Raw genomic sequence first — 18115 nt, forward strand, 5'->3', positions numbered from 1 at the left:
TCTTTGACCTCAGTTAAAAATTAGTAAGCTAGGGTGGCGCCTGTGGCTCAGTCAGTAAGGTGCCGGCCCCACATACCGAGGGTGGCGGGTTCAAACCTGGCCCTGGCCAAACTGCAACCAAAAAATAGCCGGGCGTTGTGGCGGGCGCCTGTAGTCCCAGCTACTCGGGAGGCTGAGGCAAGAGAATCGCTTAAGCCCAGGAGTTGGAGGTTGCTGTGAGCTGTGTGAGGCCATGGCATCTACCGAGGGCCATAAAGTGAGACTCTAGCTCTACAAAAAAAAAAAAAAAATTAGTAAGCTATAGGGCGGTGCCTGTGGCTCAAAGGAGTAGGGTGCCGGCCCCATATGCTGGAGGTGGTGGGTTCAAACCCAGCTCCGGCCAAAAACTGCAAAAAAAAAAAAAAATTAGTAAGCTATAGCTATGACACAAAGTGAGGACAAATATCCGTAACAAAGAAACAAGATGATGGCTTGGCACCCATAACACAGTGGTTACAGCACCAGCCACATACACGGAGGCTGGCAGGTTTGAACTCTGCCTGGGCCTGCCAAATAACAATGACATCTGCAACAAAAAAATAGCCAGGCGTTGTGATGGGCACCTGTAGTCCCTGCTACTTGGGAAGCTGAGGCAAGAGAATTGCTTACGCCCAAGAGTTTGAGGTTGCTGTGAGCTGTGATGTCACAGCACTCTACCCAGGGCAACATAGTGAGACGCTGTCTCAAAAAAAAAAGAAAAAAAAAAAGGAAGAAAGAAAGAAGATTACAAGAGAAGGAAGGAAGAAAAGGAAAAGGAAGGTAGAAAAGGGAAGAGGGAATAAAAGAGAAGAAAAAGAAGAAGAGAGAGAAGTAAAGGAAGGAGAGAAAAGGAACAAGGAAGAGGTGAAAAGGGCCAATAACAATTTAAAAACTGCATCTTATAAGGGTACATGTGAAACTTACTAAATGTAGAATATAAACGTCTGAACACAATAACTAAGAAAATGCCAGAAGGCTATGTTAACCAGTGTGATGAAAGTTTGTCAAATGGTATTACGAAACCAGTGTATGGTGAAAAAAAAAAAAAAACCCAAAAAACCAATTTAAAAACTAAGAAAATAGGCCGTGCCTGTGACTCAAAGGAGTAGGGTGCCGGCCCCATATACCAGAGGTGGCGGGTTCAAACCCGGCCCTGGCCAAAAAACTGCAAAAGGCAAGACCCCATCTCTAAAAAACTAGCTGGGTGTTCTGGGAACCTGTAGTTCCAGCTACTCGGGAGACTAAGGCAAGACTAAGGCAAGAGGATCTCTTGAGCCCAGGAGTTTGAGGTTGCTGTGAGTCTGTGAGCTATGAAACCACAGCAGTCTACCAGGGGAACCAAAGTGAAGACTCTGTCTCAAAAAAAAATTAAATTAGGGCGGCACCTGTGGCTCAGTCCGTAAGGCGCCGGCCCCATATACCGAGGGTGGTGGGTTCAAACCCGGCCCCGGCCAAACTGCAACCAAAAAATAGCCGGGCGTTGTGGCGGGCGCCTGTAGTCCCAGCTACTCAGGAGGCTGAGGCAAGAGAATCGCTTAAGCCCAGGAGTTGGAGGTTGCTGTGAGCTGTGTGAGGCCATGGCACTCTACCGAGGGCCATAAAGTGAGACTCTGTCTCTACAAAAAAAAAAAAAATTAAATTAAAAGAAATGCAGATGGCCCTCAAACATGAAAAACAGTTCAACCTACCACATAAAGAGAGAAACTCACATTGAAAACTACTAAAATATCATTTCTCACGTCATTGGTTAAAATCAAATTGATAATAAACTCAGTTTGGTGAAGCTGAGGAAATAGGCAGTCTCATGCAGGTGTTATTGGTATTACAAAATGACATAATACCAGCCAGGTATGGTGGCTCACGCCTGTAATCCTAGCACTCTGGGAAGCCAAGGTGTGTGGATTGCCTAAGCTCACAGGTTAGAGACCAGCCTGAGCAGAGCAAGACCCCGCCTCTAAAAATAGTGGTATTGTGGTGGTCATCTGTAGTCCCAGCTACTTGGAAGGCTAAGGCAAGAGAATCAGTTGAGCCCAAGAGTTTGAGGTTGCTGTGAGCTGTGATGCCACCACACTCTGTTGAGGGCGACAAAGTGAGACTGCTTTTCACACACACACAAAAAAACCAAAAACATATTTTCATGTTATTTTTGAGCTTCTTTGTGATCAGGGATGTAGGCTTTAAGGCTGCTGAGCTGCTCAGAGAACTTATTCACATAGTCTCATTGGATCCTAGATACTTGAGCTCGTCAGAAACCTGATCGCTCAGTAAGTGAAATATTAGAGATAACTCACCAATTTTTCCTTCTCTTCTTGGGCTTTTTCCTTTGTTTCAGTTAACTGCTGTTTCAATTTGTCAATCTGTAGAAAATGGATATAACCATCAGGAAGGTGAAGAAATTGCTCTACCCCCTACCTTTACTATTAAGTGACTGGTTTTCACATAATACTAAAACCAAGGTGTGAAGAGGGGATAGGAAATACCCATATCCTTAACCTAAGGCTATCATCCGAATTACTTAGGTGATTTTTTTGTGGTAAAAAATGCAACATTAAAATTACCATCTTAGCCATTTTTATTGTTGTTGTTGTTTGCAGTTTGGCCGGGGCCAGGTTTGAACCCACCACCCTCAGTATATGGGGATGGTACCCACTGAGCTACAGGTGCTGCCCCCATCTTAGCCATTTTTAAGTGTAACACAGTAGTGTTATGTATATTTGTATTATTGTGCAACAGATCTCTAGAACTTTTCGTCTTCTAAAACTCAAACTATACCCATTAAATACTAATTCTCCCTCATTTCTCTCCCCCAGCCCATGGCAACCACCTTCTACTTTCCATATCATATGATTTCAAATACATGAGTGGATCATGTAGTATTTATCCTTTTGTGACTGGCTTATTTTATTTTATATTAGAGACAGAGTCTCACTTGGTGCCCTTAGTAGAGTGCCTTGGCGTCACAGCTCACAGTAACCTCAAACTCTTGGACTCAAGAAATTCTCTTGCCTCAGCCTCCTCGCTGTCACAACACCAGGCTATTTTTAGAGACAGGGTCTCCCTCTGGCTCAGGCTGGTCTTGAACTGGTGAGCTCAGGCAACCTACCCACCTCAGCCTACCAGAGTGCTAGGATTATAGACGTGAGCCACCATGCTCAGCCTACTGGCTTATTTTATTAAGCATGATACCCGGGCCACCTGTAATCCTAACACTCTCTCACATCTGTAATCCTAACACTCTGGGAGGCTGAGACAGGTGGATTACTTGAGCTCAGGAGTCGGAGACCAGCCTGAGCAAGAGAGAGACCCCATCTCTACTAAAAATAGAAAAACTAGGCAGGCATTGTCGTGGGTGCCTATAGTTCCAGCTACTTGGGAGGCTGAGGCAAGAGGATCTCTTGAGCCTAAAAGTGTGAGGTTTCTTTTTTTTCTTTTGAGACAGAATCTGACTATGTCACCCTTGGTAGAGTGCTGTGGCATCATAGCTCACAGCAACTCAAACAATTTTCTTGGGCTTAAGTGATTCTCTTGGCCTCAACCTCCCAAGTAGCTGGGACTACAGGCACCCATCACAATGCCCAGAGAGTTTGAGGTTTCTGTGAGCTATGATAATGCCATGGCACTCTACCCAGAGTGTCAGAGTAAGACTTTCTCTCAAAAAAAAAAGCATCATATCCATTATACATACACCATATTTTCTTTATCCACCCAACCATCAATAGGTATTTTGGGTTGCTTCCACCTCTTGGCTATTGTGAATAATGCTATAAGGAATGTGGGTGTGCAAATATCTCTACAAGATCCTGTTTTGAATTCTTTTAGATATACCCAAAATGAGATTAGTAATTCTATTTTTTATTTTTTGAGGAACTTCCATATCGCTTTCCATAATGGCTGCAACGTTTTACATTCCCACCAACAACGTACCAGGGTTCCAGTTTCTCTACATAATTGCCAACACCTATTATTTTCTTTTATTTTCTAGGTTTGGGGGGAGAGGGTGGTTTTTTTTTTTTTTTTTTTGTAGAGACAGAGTCTCACTTTATGGCCCTCGGTAGAGTGCCGTGGCCTCACACAGCTCACAGCAACCTCCAACTCCAGGGCTTACGCGATTCTCTTGCCTCAGCCTCCTGAGCAGCTGGGACTACAGGCGCCCGCCACAACGCCCGGCTATTTTTTTTGGTTGCAGTTTGGCCGGGGCCGGGTTTGAACCCGCCACCCTCGGTATATGGGGCCGGCGCCCTACCAACTGAGCCACAGGCGCCGCCCAAGAGAGGGTGGTTTTTATTTTTTTCTTTTTGAGACAGGGTCTCACTCTATTGCCTGAGGTAGAGTATAGTGGCATCACCACAGCTTACTGTAAACTCAAACTCCTGTGGTATCACAATCCTCTAACAGCCTCCTGAGTAACTGGGACTATAGGCACCGACCACTCCACATAGCTAATTTTTTTTTTTTGAGACAGAGCCTCAAGCTGTCGTCCTGAGTAAAGTGCCTTGGCATCACAGCTCACAGCAACCTCTAGCTCCTGGGCTCAAGCGATTCTCTTGCCTCCACCTCCCAAGTAGCTAGGACTATAGGTGCCCTCCACAATATCCGGCTATTTTTTTGGTTGCAGCCGTCATTGTTGTTTGGCAGGCCCAGGCTGGATTCAAACCCTCCACCTCAGGTGCATGTGGCTGGCGCCTTAGCCACTTGAGCCACAGGCGCCGAGCCCCACATAGCTAATTTTTCTACTTTTGTTTGGTGGAATCTCACTGTCACTCAGACTGTTTTTTTTTTTTTTTTTTTTTTTGCTTTTGAGACAGAGTCTCACTTTGTCACTCTTGGTAGATGCCATGGAGTCACAGCTCACAGCAACCTCAAACTCTTGGGCTTAAGAGATTCCCTTGCCTCCGCCTCCCGAGTAGCTGAACTATAGGCCCCTGCCACAATACCCAGCTACTTTTAGAGATGAGGTCTCATTCTGGCTCACACTGGTCTCAAACTTGTGAGGTCAGGTGATCCACTCACCTCAGCCTCCCAGAATGTTAGTATTACAAGCGTGAGCCACCACACCTGGCCTACTCAGATGGTCTTAAACCCCTGACCTCAAGTGATCCTCCTGCCTCAGCCACCCAAAGTGCTAAGAGTATAGGCATGCACCCGTTTTGTTTCCTTGATAGTAGGTATCTCATTGTGTGGTGTTTTTTTTTTAAGAGACAGAGTCTCACTTTATGGCTCTTGGTAGAGTGCCATTGCATCACAGCACACAGCAACCTCCAACTCTTGGGCTTAGGCGATTCTCTTGCCTCAGCCTCCTGAGTAGCTGGGACTAAAGGGGCCCCCCACAACGCTCCGCAATTTTTTTTTGCAGTTTGGCAGCCAAACCCACCACCCTCGGTATATAGGGCCAGCACCCTACTCAATGAGCCACAGGCGCCACCCTGTGGTTTTTATTTACTTTTCTCAGATTTAGGTAACTTTCTCTTTTAAGACAAGAGTCCCACTATGTCACCCTCAGTAGAGTGCTATGGCGTCACAGCTCACAGCAACCTCAAACTCTTGGGCTTAAGCGATTCTCTTGCCTCAACCTCTCGAGTAGCTGGGACTATAGGTGCCTGCCACAACACCTGGCTATGTTTTGATTGCGTTGTCATTGTTATTTAGCTGGCCAGGGCTGGGTTCGAACCTGCAGCCTCAGTGCATGTGGGTGCCACCCGTTAAAGAAAAAGTTTTAAAGAATACAAAGAGGGGCGGCGCCTGTGGCTAAGTCGGTAGGGCGCCAGCCCCATATACTGAGGGTGGCGGGTTCAAACCCGGCCCCGGCTGAACTGCAACCAAAAAAAATAGCTGGGCATTGTGGCGGGCACCTGTAGTCCCAGCTACTTGGGAGGCTGAGGCAAGAGAATCGCTTAAGCCTGGGAGTTGGAGGTTGCTGTGAGCTGTGTGATGCCACTGCACTCTACCGAAGGCCATGAGGTGAGACTCTGTCTCCACACACACACACACAAAAAAAAAAAAAACGAAGAATTTTCCTTTCTTTCTTTCTTTTTTTGTAGAGACAGAGTTTCACTTTATCACCCACAGTAGAGAGCTGTGGTGTCACAGCTCACAGCAACCTCCAACTCTTGGGCTTAAGTGATTATCTTGCCTCAGCCTCCCGAGTAGCCAGGACTATAGACGCCCACCACAATGCCCGGCTACTTTTTTGGTGCAGTTTGGCCAGAGCTGAGTTTGAACCTGCCACCCTCGGTATATGGGGCTGGCACCCTGCCCACTGAGCCACAGGCACCGCCCGAGTACAGAGAGTTTTCATATATTCCTCACTCACACACATTAATTTTGCCACATTTGCTTTCCCTCTCTCTTATTTATATATACATGTTTATATATAATTTCTTCCTGGATCATGTAAGAGTTAAGTTTCAGATATCATATCCCTTTACCCCTAAACACTTCAGTATTTATTTCCTAAGAAAAAGGACATATATTTTCTAACATAGTACAATTATTCAAATCAGAAAATTTAACACTGATATACTATTATTTAATGTATACTCCATATTTAAATTCTACCACCAATTTTTCCAATGATGTCCTCTATTGCAACTTTTTATTTTCTGGTCCAGGATACAACTATTGATCACATGTTGCATTTAGTTGTCATGTGTCTTAGTCTCCTTTAATCTTGAACAGTTTCTCAGTTTTTGTCTTTAAATTGACATTTTTTTTAAGAATCTTGCCCAGGGTTTGGCTTGTCTGATGCATCCTTATGAGTAGATTAAGGTTATGCATTTTTAGCAGGCATATACTAAGTGATTATATATCTTTTTCAGTTTATCATATGATGAGGTGATAGGTGAAGAGTGTTGATCAACTGGTCAGGATTGTGTCTGCCATGCTTTTCTACCCAAATGTTACTATTTTTTTCTTTTGTAATTATTAAGTAATTTGTGGGAAGCTATTTTTGAGACTATTCAATTATCTTCATTAACCTTTCACCTAGTAGTTTTGGCATCCACTGGTGATAATTTTTTTTTTTTTTTTTTGTGGTTTTTGGTCTAGCTGGGTTTGAACCCACCACCTCCAGCATATGGGACTGGCGCCCTATCCCTTTGAGCCACACGCACCGCCCCACTGGTGATTCTTTGAGCCACACGCACCGCCCCACTGGTGATTCTTTTTTTTTTGTAGAGACAGAGTCTCACTTTATGGCCCTCGGTAGAGTGCCATGGCATCACACAGCTCACAGCAACCTCCAACTCCTGGGCTTAAGCGATTCTCTTGCCTCAGCCTCCCGAGGAGCTGGGACTACAGGCGCCCGCCACAACGCCCAGCTATTTTTTGGTTGCAGTTTGGCCGGGGCCGGGCTTGAACCCGCCACCCTCGGTATATGGGGCCGGCGCCCTACCCACTGAGCCACAGGCGCTGCCCCCCACTGGTGATTCTTGACTGATTCAGTTATTACCATGATGCCAAATGGTCATTTTTTTCTAACTCCTTCAACTCCTTGGAAATATACTAATTGGCATTCTACTATAAGAAAAAGATATCTGTTATTCCTTATTTATGTTTCTATCTATTTATTTGAGACATTTATTTATTTGTCACCCTCGGCAGAGTGCCATGGCATCATAGCTCACAGCAACCTCAAACTCTTGGACTTAACTGATTCTCTTGCCTCAGCCTCACAAGTAGCTGGGCCCATAGGTGCCCACCCCTATAGTCTGGCTATTTTTGTGTTGTAGTTGTCGTTGGTTAGCATGCCCTGGACTGGGTTTGAACCTGCCAGCACTGGCTTGGTGGTACACCCTCATAATCCTAGTACTTTGGGAGGTTGAGTCAGGAGGATTGCTTGAGCCTAGGAGTTTGAGACCAGCCTGGACAATAATGAGGTCTTGTCTCTACAAAATATAAAAATAAAAAAATTAGCCAGCAGTGGTGGGATTAGCACTTGAGAGCTAAGGCAAAAGGATCACTTCAGCCCAGGAGTTGGGGGCCATAATAAGCTGTATGATCATACTACTTCACTCTAGCCTGGGTAACTGAGAAAGGACCTGTCTCAAAAAAAATAAAATAATATAAAATAAAAATAAAATAACATCTTGCTTCAAGGAAAGTTAAAGTCAACTGAAATGTCTTAACTATACAGTGACACTTCAAGGAACTAAAATTCTTTTTTTTTTTTTTTATTGTTGGGGATTCATTGAGGGTACAATAAGCCAGGTTACACTGATTGCAATTGTTAGGTAAAGTCCCTCTTGCAATCATGTCTTGCCCCCATAAAGTGTGACACGGAACTAAAATTCTTAAACTATATAACCATGCCAGTGTAACCACAGAGGTAGTCTGTGAGGCTCAGGAGGCTTTCTACCTACCTACCATATTATCTTTCTCCTGATCCTGCTTCTTCAGGTAGCTTAACACAGACATTGTATCTTTCTCCATTTTATACTGCTGTTTCTTTAATTCCTCATTGCTTTTCGCCAGTCTCCGGGAAGTATCACGATACTCAATCCTAGACAGTTCTGTTATTTCCAATCTGGCTTCCCAAAGGGCAGCATTGGCCTTGGCTCTTTCCACGGCAGATTCCTCTGGTTTTATCACCATTCTGCATGAAAAGGGGATAGTATATAAGTCTACTACACTAGTATTACATTTTTCTTTTTTTAAACTTGTTTTGGTTGGCACTGCCTGATAAAAAGAAAATATTGTTGGATGAATGAATAAATAAGAAATACATATTTACTTGCATTCACGTTTAAGAGTTAAGAGGTACACCTTCCTAGAAGAGGGGAACATTGGAGTATAACTCTAAAGGACTGGAAAAACAAAAAGGAAAGTCATTGATAAGTCAAATACATTTCATAAAGCTTTTATATCTTTTCATTTACTTCTTTGATCCTCCCATATTTAAACTCTCTTTTCTATTCCTACTCACTCAGTGCTGGGCCGTGGTTCTCTTTACGGCAAATTCATTACCTTTGTTCCTCTCTGCATGACAACATACAGTCATAGTATACCTGTAATCTCCCCCCTCCCCTGACTCCCCTCTCCAGTTTTGGTGTGGGGTGGTTTTGGGTTTTGTTTTGGTCTTGGACAAAACATAAAATCAATAGTCACGAGGACAAGTATGTTAAATACTTTATCAGCTGGTGCCACAGTGCAATGGAAGCCTGAGAAACAAACAGAATCATTTACACAGGGGTGGCCAAGAAATTCTTTTTTTTCCTTTGAGACACAGTCTCACTTTGGCACCTTCGGTGGAGTGCCATGGCATCACAGATCACAGTAATCTCAAACTCTTGGGCTTAAGCGATTCTCTTGCCTCAGCCTCCCGAGTAGCTGAGACTACAGGCGCCCGCCACAATGCCCGGCTATTTTTTGTTGCAGTTGTCACTGCTGTTTTAGCTGGTGAGGACTGGGTTCAAACCCACCACACTTGGTATATGGGTCCAGTGCCCTACCCACTGAGCCGCAGGCAGCCCCCCCAACTTTTTTTTTTTTAAGGATGGATTCAAAGATTAAAGTGATAGGAGATTTTTCAAAATAAAGATTTATTGCTTGAGCAAAATCTCTTTGTGGTAGGCACTAAGCTATATAAATACATAGATAACATACATGAAGACTTCACACATATTTGAATTCTAAATATTCTCACACATAGGAATGTGTTGACCTTTCTATACTGTCAACTTCCGAATTTCCATATTGACTCCTCAACAACTGCTTCTCAGTCCCCTTTATCTTTTCTTTTTGAGAGAGTCTCACCTTGTCCCCCTCAACAGAGTGCCACGGCATCATAGTTCACAGCAACCTCAAACTTTTGGGCTCATGTGATCCTCTTGCCACAACCTCTGGAGTAGCTGGGACTACAGGAGTGTGCTACCATAATGCCCAGCTATTTTTAGAGACAGGGTCTCGCTTTGGCTTGGGCTGGTTTTGAACCTGTGAGCTCAGGCAATCTACCCGCCTCGGCCTCCCAGAGTGCTAAGGTTACAGGCACTCCAGCCCTCTCAGTCTCATTTTACTTCCACCTTTGCTCTCTTTAAGTTAAGGCCAGCTCCACACCCAACCACCTAGCCTGCGACAGCTGTTGATCTCCCTTTTTGGCATGAATTAGGCAGTAGTGATGGACTGCGCCTGAAGGTATAAGGTCTAAGTGGCGCTGAGTACTTGATGCAAGAAATTAGACACCTCTAATAAAGGATGCCTAATACTGACTGGAGAAATTAAATTGGGTTTCTCAAACAATGGATCACAGAAAATCCAAGGAATAAGATCTGTTACCCTGAGTGTTCTCAGTGTTCACATACATCCTAATGATGCATGAACAAAAATAGAAAACAGGCTCGGCACCTGTAGCTCAAGTGGCTAGGGTGCCAGCCACATACATCAGAGCTGGCAGGTTCAAATCCAACCTGGGCCTGCCAAACAATAATGACAACTACAACCAAAAAAAAAAAAAATAGCCAGGCGTTGTGGTGGGCAACTGTAGTCCCAGCTACTTGGGAAGCTGAGGCAAGAGAATTGCTTAAGCCCAAGAGTTTGATGTTGCTGTGAGCTGTGACACCACAGCACTCCACCCAGGGCGACAGCTTGAGATTGTCCTCCCCCGCCCCAAAAATAGAAAACTAAAAAAAAAAATGTGTGTATATATATGTGTGTGTGTGTTTGTATGCTAGTGAGTTCCAGGAATGTATAGCACTTTAAAAAGTGTTACACTAACTATGCAATTATGTCAAAAAAAACTGACATTATAAAAGAAAACATATTAGTACAAGAAAAGAAAAAGAGCTACATCTAAGTATGTACATCAAGCTATCATTTTATAACAGAAAAAAAGAATATCCCCAAATGATACTGGTGGTTATTTTTGGATGATGGGATTACAGGTGATATGTATTCTCCTTTGGTACTTCCCACGTTCCCCAAGCTTTCTGTATTTAGAATGAATTACTCTACTAAGTTACTCTATAAACATCACGAGTTGGGGGAATCCCTTGTGGTCGCATATGCGGTATTGTTAGACACCATATATGACTCCAATATGTCCAGAAACCACCGGGGTCACTCACTTAACAGGTCTAATGGCAATCTAGCAGCAACTCCAGGTCTGCAAGAGGTTAATGCTAGAGCATCACTCACATCAGGGACTCAATTAGTTTGGAGAAACCTCAACAATTACGCAGTCTGGTCAAATCCTTTAGGTTTTGAAACCTTTGGTCCCCTTTGAACCGAAAGGGACCCCCAGAAATGTACAAGGAACACTTAATCACCCAGACATCTCACTGTACTGTGTGACCCATCTCGATCACATAGTACAGATATGTCAGGCTAGGGACAAGCAAAATTAACAAAGGGAGATCTAATTCTCACAGGCAGGACATCTGAGCTGACGGGCGGGAGAGCCCCAGTCTCCAGACTCGAAATCCCCTGAGAGCAGGTCCAGGGAGAGGGGGCACCAGAGCGGCTTCTTCTTACTTCTGGTCTTTGCCTTTGGTCTTGCCTTTCCTTTTGTCCTTTCCCTTGGACAGCATCTTGGCTTCTCCAGGGCTCCTGCTGTCGTGGGCATCCAACTGCAGTGACCTCCCGGTCTTTAAAGAAACCAGCACGCCTAGCGGATAACGTCCCTCCCGGGCGGTTGCCGGCGCGCGGACGGCGCACGCGCCCGTGACGTAGCCCCGGCGCCGCCGCGCGGGTCCGGGACGCGGGGGGCGGGGCGGAGGTCGCGCCGAGGGCGGCGGGCGGCCGCGCCGGGGCGGTGCGCGCGCGGTGAGTGTGCGAGCAGGGGCGGCGCCCGAACCTACTCCGGGCCCCGGCGGGGCGGGCGGGGGGGCAAGAACGGCCCGGCCCGGGGCAGCGGCGCCGCGTTCGGCTAGGCGCCTTCACCTCAGAAGGCTTAATGCCCTGCCGGTCCGCCCCCTCCGGCCGCCCGAGCCGCAGCCAGCCCGTTTTGCAGCGTTTCCAGTCTCGCCCGCCGGTCCGTTCCTCTCTTCTCTCCGCGCCGCTGCCTTACTCTTTGGCCCCTGCCCCGCCTCCACCGCTCCTGGCGCTACCCGGGTGCTTTGCTTTCTTTGTCCCTTTCATAGCTTCGGACTCTTGCTGATTCTGAAAGGGATGCGGCAGACAGCGGACGGTCCAGGCCAAACTTTTCTTGATAGGCAGTTGAGGACTTTCCGAAGGACGGTGCTTGAGGGCGAGGCTGCCAGCCTCCAAAGGACGACGCCCGGGCGCCCGCGACCTGGGTGGGACGGGAAGTGCTGCTTTCGGGGTCGGGAAGAGGGTCCTCGCCTCCACTCTGTCCTGTGTCCTCGACGCTTCCCGCCCAGAACCAGCCCTCGGATTCCCCTTTGTTAATAATATCTCACACATGCACGGTCGCTTTTTTAACAAGTTGCATAAAGTTGAAAGCTCCTGTCTTTTTTTTTAATTCTGAATACACCTCTGAAAAGGAGTGTACTCAAAAGTATTCTTGTTTGTCAGAGGAGGAGCTCTGGTTATGCAGTCAATCAGGCAGTAATTCAATGAGTAGTTAAGGAAGATGTGGTGTTCTGAGTGCCAAGCCAACAGATGAGATATTTGTGGTTGAAGCTCTGCTCTTCTGCCTTATCCTCCATTTCAAATTAAACTTAAAATTTCTTTAAAATGACTCGGGAGGCTGAGGCAAGAGAATCTCTTGGGCCCAGGAGTTGGAGGTTGCTGTGAGCTGTGTGAGGCCACAGCACTCTACCGAGGGCCGTAGAGTGAGACTCTGTCTCTACAAAAAAAAAAAAAAAAAAAAAAAAAAAAAATTTCTTTAAAATGTCATTGTAGATCTTTCTGCATTTCTCTAGGGAGAACTAATTCGTTACACCCCTTCCCCAGGTTTTTGACTTCTAATTTCTCTCCCTCCCTTTTTTCCTCCACTTAAGTAGTTTGCATTTCTGAATTCTGTGATTAGAGAGAACTAATGAACCTGTTTCTGAGCATACCGTCTGCTAGCATGATTGTGGCTTATCTTTATTTCTGGTGCATTTTCCCCTCTGTCACACTCCTTTGGGTCCATGGGTAGAATCACCATACATTGAAGGAGTTAACCTTGATATGGAATCTGTAAGTTACAGTTTTGTATGCACCCTGTTGATAACTTCCAGAAAAGAGAGTGTATCATCTTCTGCCACAGACTGTACATTTAGAATTAATTTTTTTTTTTTTGTGGTTTTTTTGGCCCGGGCTGGGTTTGAACCCGCCACCTCCGGCATATGGGACCAGCGCCCTACTCCTTGAGCCACAGGCGCCACCCTAGAATTAATTTTAAAAATTGATTATAGGCTCAGTGCCCATAGCTCAGTGGTTATGGTGTCAGCCACATACACTGAGGTGGGTCTGACCCTAGTGCAGGCCAGCTAAACAATTGAAACAAAAAAAAAATAACCTTGCTTTGTGGCAGGCACCTGTAGTCCCAGCTACTTGGGAGGCTGAGGCAAGAGACTTGCTTATACCTAAAAGTTGGAGGTTCCTGTGAGCTGTGATGCGATGGCACTCTACCGAGGGCAACATATTGAGACCCTGTCTCAAAAAAAAAAGAATGCTAATATAGTATCTTAGTTATAGTGCTTTATGGTTTGTTGTATTATACTTTTTTTTTTTTTTGTAGAGACAGAGTCTCACTTTATAGCCCTCCATAGAGTGCCGTGGCATCACACAGCTCACAGCAACCTCCAACTCCAGGGCTTCAGCGATTCTCTTGCCTCAGCCTCCTGAGTATACTTTTTTTAAATAAACCTGTTGACAGGAATATGGCTAAGAGAAATGCTAAGATTTCATATTTTGGTAGAGATGATTCTACAAATCTACATTCTTCTGAATCTCTAGGTTCTTTACCAAAAGAACTTGATGATTTTTTTTTTTTTTTCTGAGATAGAGTCTCACTGTATCACCCTGGGTAGATTACCATGGCGTCACAGCTCACGGCACCCTCAAACTCTTGGGCTTAAGCTATTCTGTTGCCTCAGCCTCCCAAGTAGCTGGGACTACAGGTGCCCACTACAACACCCAGCTATTCTTAGAGATGAGGTATCGCTCTGGCTGCTGCTGGTCTTGAACCTGTGAGCTCAGGCAATACACCCACCTTGGGTGTATTATAGCCATGAGTGCTAGGATTATAGCCATGAGCCACTGTGCCCAGCTAGAACTGGATGATTATATAGTCATCTGTCAGTACAGATAGTAGAGTAGGAATTTGCTGTTTAACAATTCATATGGTAGGGCGGCGCCTGTGGCTCAGTGAGTAGGGTGCTGGCCCCATATACCGAGGGTGGTGGGTTCAAACCCAGCCCTGGCCAAATTGCAACAAAAAAATAGCCGGGCGTTGTGGCAGGCGCCTGTAGTCCCAGCGACTTGGGAGGCTGAGGCAAGAGAATCGCCTAAACCCAGGAGTTGGAGGTTGCTGTGAGCTGTGATGCCATAGCACTCTACCGAGGGTGATAAAGTGAAACTCTGTCTCTAAAAAAAAAAAAAAAAAAACAATTCATATGGTAGCTTTCCCTTCCACAATTGCTGGTGGGTAACCTTACTGTGACATTTCAGGGATTATTTTGCTGAATAAATTCCAAATGTTCCATTGTTTAGAATGCTTTTAAACTTGGAGTAAACTACTTAGTATTTTGCTGACTTGGTTTTGTAATTCTTTTCCTCCGTAGTTTTCCTAGTTCCCGGTCAGCGAAGGAATATGGGGTGTCTTGGCTGAATCTTCATGCAGACAAGATCATTATGGCCCTGGTAGGTAGGGCAAATATCCACATGGGAGAGCACATCTCTATAAGTTTACAAGTTGTAAATGCACTTTGTATGCTTCTGAGTGATGGGGTTATTTTTCTTGCTTTGATTCTCTGTCTTTTCTCAATGACACTAATTTTTCTCTTTCAAGTCATTCAATAAGTCATATAAAGAATTTAGGACTATTATGTATCAAAATAGGTAGTATTTTTAATTTTTTCTTCTGGTAGCTCCAAACTCAATTTGCTTTGTAAAGTTATCTGTGGCTTTATTCTGATTTACCTTGAAGAACCAGTTTCTCCGTATAAATCATCCTTGAAATCAAGTGATAACAAATTCTACTCTGTAAGTGGAACAGACAGGTGAACAACTTTAGATTTAGTTTTTCCACAGCCGTTAGAATCCTGAATAAACATATTTATTTTCCAAACTATCTGAAGGGACTGATCAGTGTTTCTGAATATTGTGAGAGTTACTTTCATCCTACTTTTTAATTGCATGTGCTGTGGTATGGAATTCTATTTAATAGATATTTTATTGTGATATTCATTTTTAGCAAAGTATCTCAAGAATGGAAGAAAAAGTATCCAATGTACTCAACCCTACTATGAAACCAATTTATAGCTTTCATATGAAAGCTATAACCCAACTATATAGCTCAAGAAGAAGAGGAGAGGGAGGGGAGGGGAGAAAGGAGGATGGGTGGAGGAAGAGTAATTGATGGGACCACACCTATGGTGCATTTTACAAGGGTACATATTAAATTTACTTTTTTTTTTTTTTTGTAGAGACAGAGTCTCACTTTATGGCCCTCGGTAGAGTGCCGTGGCCTCACACAGCTCACAGCAACCTCCAACTCCTGGGCTTAAGCGATTCTCTTGCCTCAGCCTCCCGAGTAGCTGGGACTACAGGCGCCCGCCACAATGCCCGGCTATTGTTTGGTTGCAGTTTGGCCGGGGCTGGGTTTGAACCCGCCACCCTCGGTATATGGGGCCGGCGCCTTACTGGCTGAGCCACAGGCGCTGCCCCCTATTAAATTTACTAAGTGTAGTAATATATAAATATAATTTATATAAATGTCTTAACACAATAAGAAAATGCAGTAAAAGCTATGTTAACCAGTTTGATGAAAATATTTCAAATGGTATATAAAACCGAAAAAAAAAAAAAAAAAAGAAGACTAGTTCACATCCATGCAGGTGTTGCTATCCACTGGCCTAATCAGAGTCATGGAGGCAGACACTGCAGATGAAATGAATGATTTATTAAGGGATGGCTGGTGCTTGCTCAGGCGCAGCAGCAAATGGCTGTTCTTATTCACTTTTCTTATATACCCAAAATCATCAGATAGAAATAATCCAAGAACAAGGAAGACAAAAGGTAAAGATGCCTTATCAGAGTTAATCCAGCAAAGTACGTGCACCCCTTTCTAAACCAAGAATATCTTGTTTGGAGATAAACAACAGTGGAGATGAACCACAAAGGACTGGGTTGTCTGTTCTGTATGCCTCTTCCCTATATTAGTAACTGAAAGTTTTTGTGTAAATAGAGGTAGGGGATTAAGTGCAACGGTCCATTGCCCGAGGCAGATGCTCTGTTTCCAGCTACGACTTGGGGAGAGCCCTCCAGGATATTCTTTCCTTTAAGGCGTGACTGCCTGCATTTTTTCCCCTGCTTATGTGAGCTGGAGGAGAATATCCCCCAAAATTCATACCTAGCCCAAGTACTGGAAATGTCCCTTCTCAGGATCTTGTAACTTCAAGGAGCACAAACAAGACTGATTCACTTACAAGGGTGCAGTGGACTGTGCTTCTTCATGCAGGGTCATTATAAAAAATCCTGAAGGTCAAAAATTTAATCTTACCTATTTTAATTTATTTTACTTATTTTGTTTTGTTATTTTTGGAGACAGAATGTTACTAAGTCACCCTGGGGTTGAGTGCTGTGACGTGGTAGCTCACAGCAACCTCAAACTCTTGGACCCAAGTGATTCTCTTGCCTCAGCCTCCTAAATAGCTGGGACTACAGGCACCCGCCTCAATGCCTACCTGTTTTTAGAGATGGGGTCTCACTCTGCCTCAGGCTGGTCTCAAACCTGTAAGATCAGGTAATCCACCCACTCGGCCTCCCATAGTGCTAGGATTACAGGTGTTAGCCACTGCTCCAGGTAATCTAAATCTAATTTACCAATTTTAGATCAGTTTTAACATTTACTGTTTTATACAAGTTATTAATAATATACTATTCTACAGTAGTTAACATTGGCACTTTATTTGCAAAATAATATAGAATAGTTCATTGTTTTGGTGTATTGTTTTTATTAGGCAGGCATCTTGACAAAGCCATTAGCCCAAGATTAAAAATCAGTTCTCTAGCAAAAATTACATACCCAAATTTCAGGCCCGCTTTTCTGTACTCCATTTCATAGATCTGTCAGATGTTCATTCATTTAAGAAACATTCAGTAGGCTAGGCCTGGTGGCTCATGCCTATAATTTCTAGCACTCTGGGAAGCCGAGGTGGGCGGATTGCTTGAACTCATGAGTTTCAGACCAGCCTAACCTAGAGTGAGACCCTGGCTCTAAAAATAGCTGGGCATTGTGGTAAACGCCTGTAGTCCCAGGTACTCGGGAAGCTGAGGCAAGAGAATCACTTGAGCCCAAGAGTTTGAGGTTGCTGTGAGTTATGATGCCACAGCACTCTATCGAGGATGACAAAGTAAGACTCTGTCTCTAAAAAAAAAAAAAAGGTGGACTGAATGGAGAGGGAAGGTAGAACACTGTGAATGAAATTCAGAGTGTGCTTGAGATAAGAAATAGTTTAGGGCGGCACCTGTGGCTCAGTTGGTAGGGCTCCGGCCCCATATACCGAGGGTGACGGGTTCAAACCCGGCCCCGGCCAAACTGCAACCAAAGAATAGCAGGGCGTTGTGGCGGGCGCCTGTAGTCCCAGCTACTTGGGAGGCTGAGGCAAGAGAATCGCTTAAGCCCAGGAGTTGGAGGTTGCTGTGAGCTGTGTGAGGCCACGGCACTCTACCGAGGGCCATAAAGTGAGACTCTGTCTCTACAAAAAAAGAAATAGTTTAATTAGATTGGGCTCATTTTTTTGTTGTTGTTGTTGAGACAGAGTCTCACTGTACCGCCCTCGGGTAGAGTGCCGTGGCGTCACACGGCTCACAGCAACTTCTAACTCTTGGGCTTACGCGATTCTCTTGCCTCAGCCTCCCAAGCAGCTGGGACTACAGGCGCCCGCCATAACGCCCGGCTATTTTTTGTTGCAGTTTGGCCGCGGCTGGGTTTGAACCCACCACCCTCTGCATATGGGGCCGGCGCCCTACTCACTGAGCCACAGGCGCCGCC

General features: G+C 44.9%; 2 protein-coding genes across 7 annotated transcripts in view; one reads left to right on the forward strand and one right to left on the reverse strand.

The window, feature by feature from the left end:
* Window positions 1-11661, reverse strand: part of BBOF1 (basal body orientation factor 1) — a 44683-nt gene extending 33022 nt beyond the window's left edge. For 2 of the 4 annotated variants that reach the window (XM_053601744.1, XM_053601743.1), the window contains exons 1-3: window positions 11482-11661; window positions 8380-8608; window positions 2310-2375 (exon numbers count right to left, since the gene is read on the reverse strand). In XM_053601744.1, coding sequence (XP_053457719.1) covers window positions 2310-2375; window positions 8380-8608; window positions 11482-11537 — 351 coding nt within the window. In that variant the 5' untranslated portion in view covers window positions 11538-11661. Of the gene's footprint in view, window positions 1-2309; window positions 2376-8379; window positions 8609-11376 lie in introns of all 4 variants that reach the window. The other 2 variants (XM_053601745.1, XM_053601747.1) reach the window with 2 other exon arrangements.
* A 73-nt stretch (window positions 11662-11734) lies between these two features.
* The window catches only part of ENTPD5 (ectonucleoside triphosphate diphosphohydrolase 5 (inactive)), a 55480-nt gene continuing 49099 nt past the window's right edge, over window positions 11735-18115 (forward strand). Inside the window, exons 1-2 of one of the 3 annotated variants that reach the window (XM_053601765.1) lie at window positions 11735-11772; window positions 14682-14760. The gene's annotated coding sequence lies outside the window, so the exon portion shown is untranslated. Of the gene's footprint in view, window positions 11773-11860; window positions 11981-14681; window positions 14761-18115 lie in introns of those variants that run through there. The other 2 variants (XM_053601762.1, XM_053601763.1) reach the window with 2 other exon arrangements.

Source organism: Nycticebus coucang, chromosome 9 (assembly GCF_027406575.1).
Source record: "Nycticebus coucang isolate mNycCou1 chromosome 9, mNycCou1.pri, whole genome shotgun sequence".
In the NCBI taxonomy this organism is placed as follows: domain Eukaryota; kingdom Metazoa; phylum Chordata; class Mammalia; order Primates; family Lorisidae; genus Nycticebus; species Nycticebus coucang.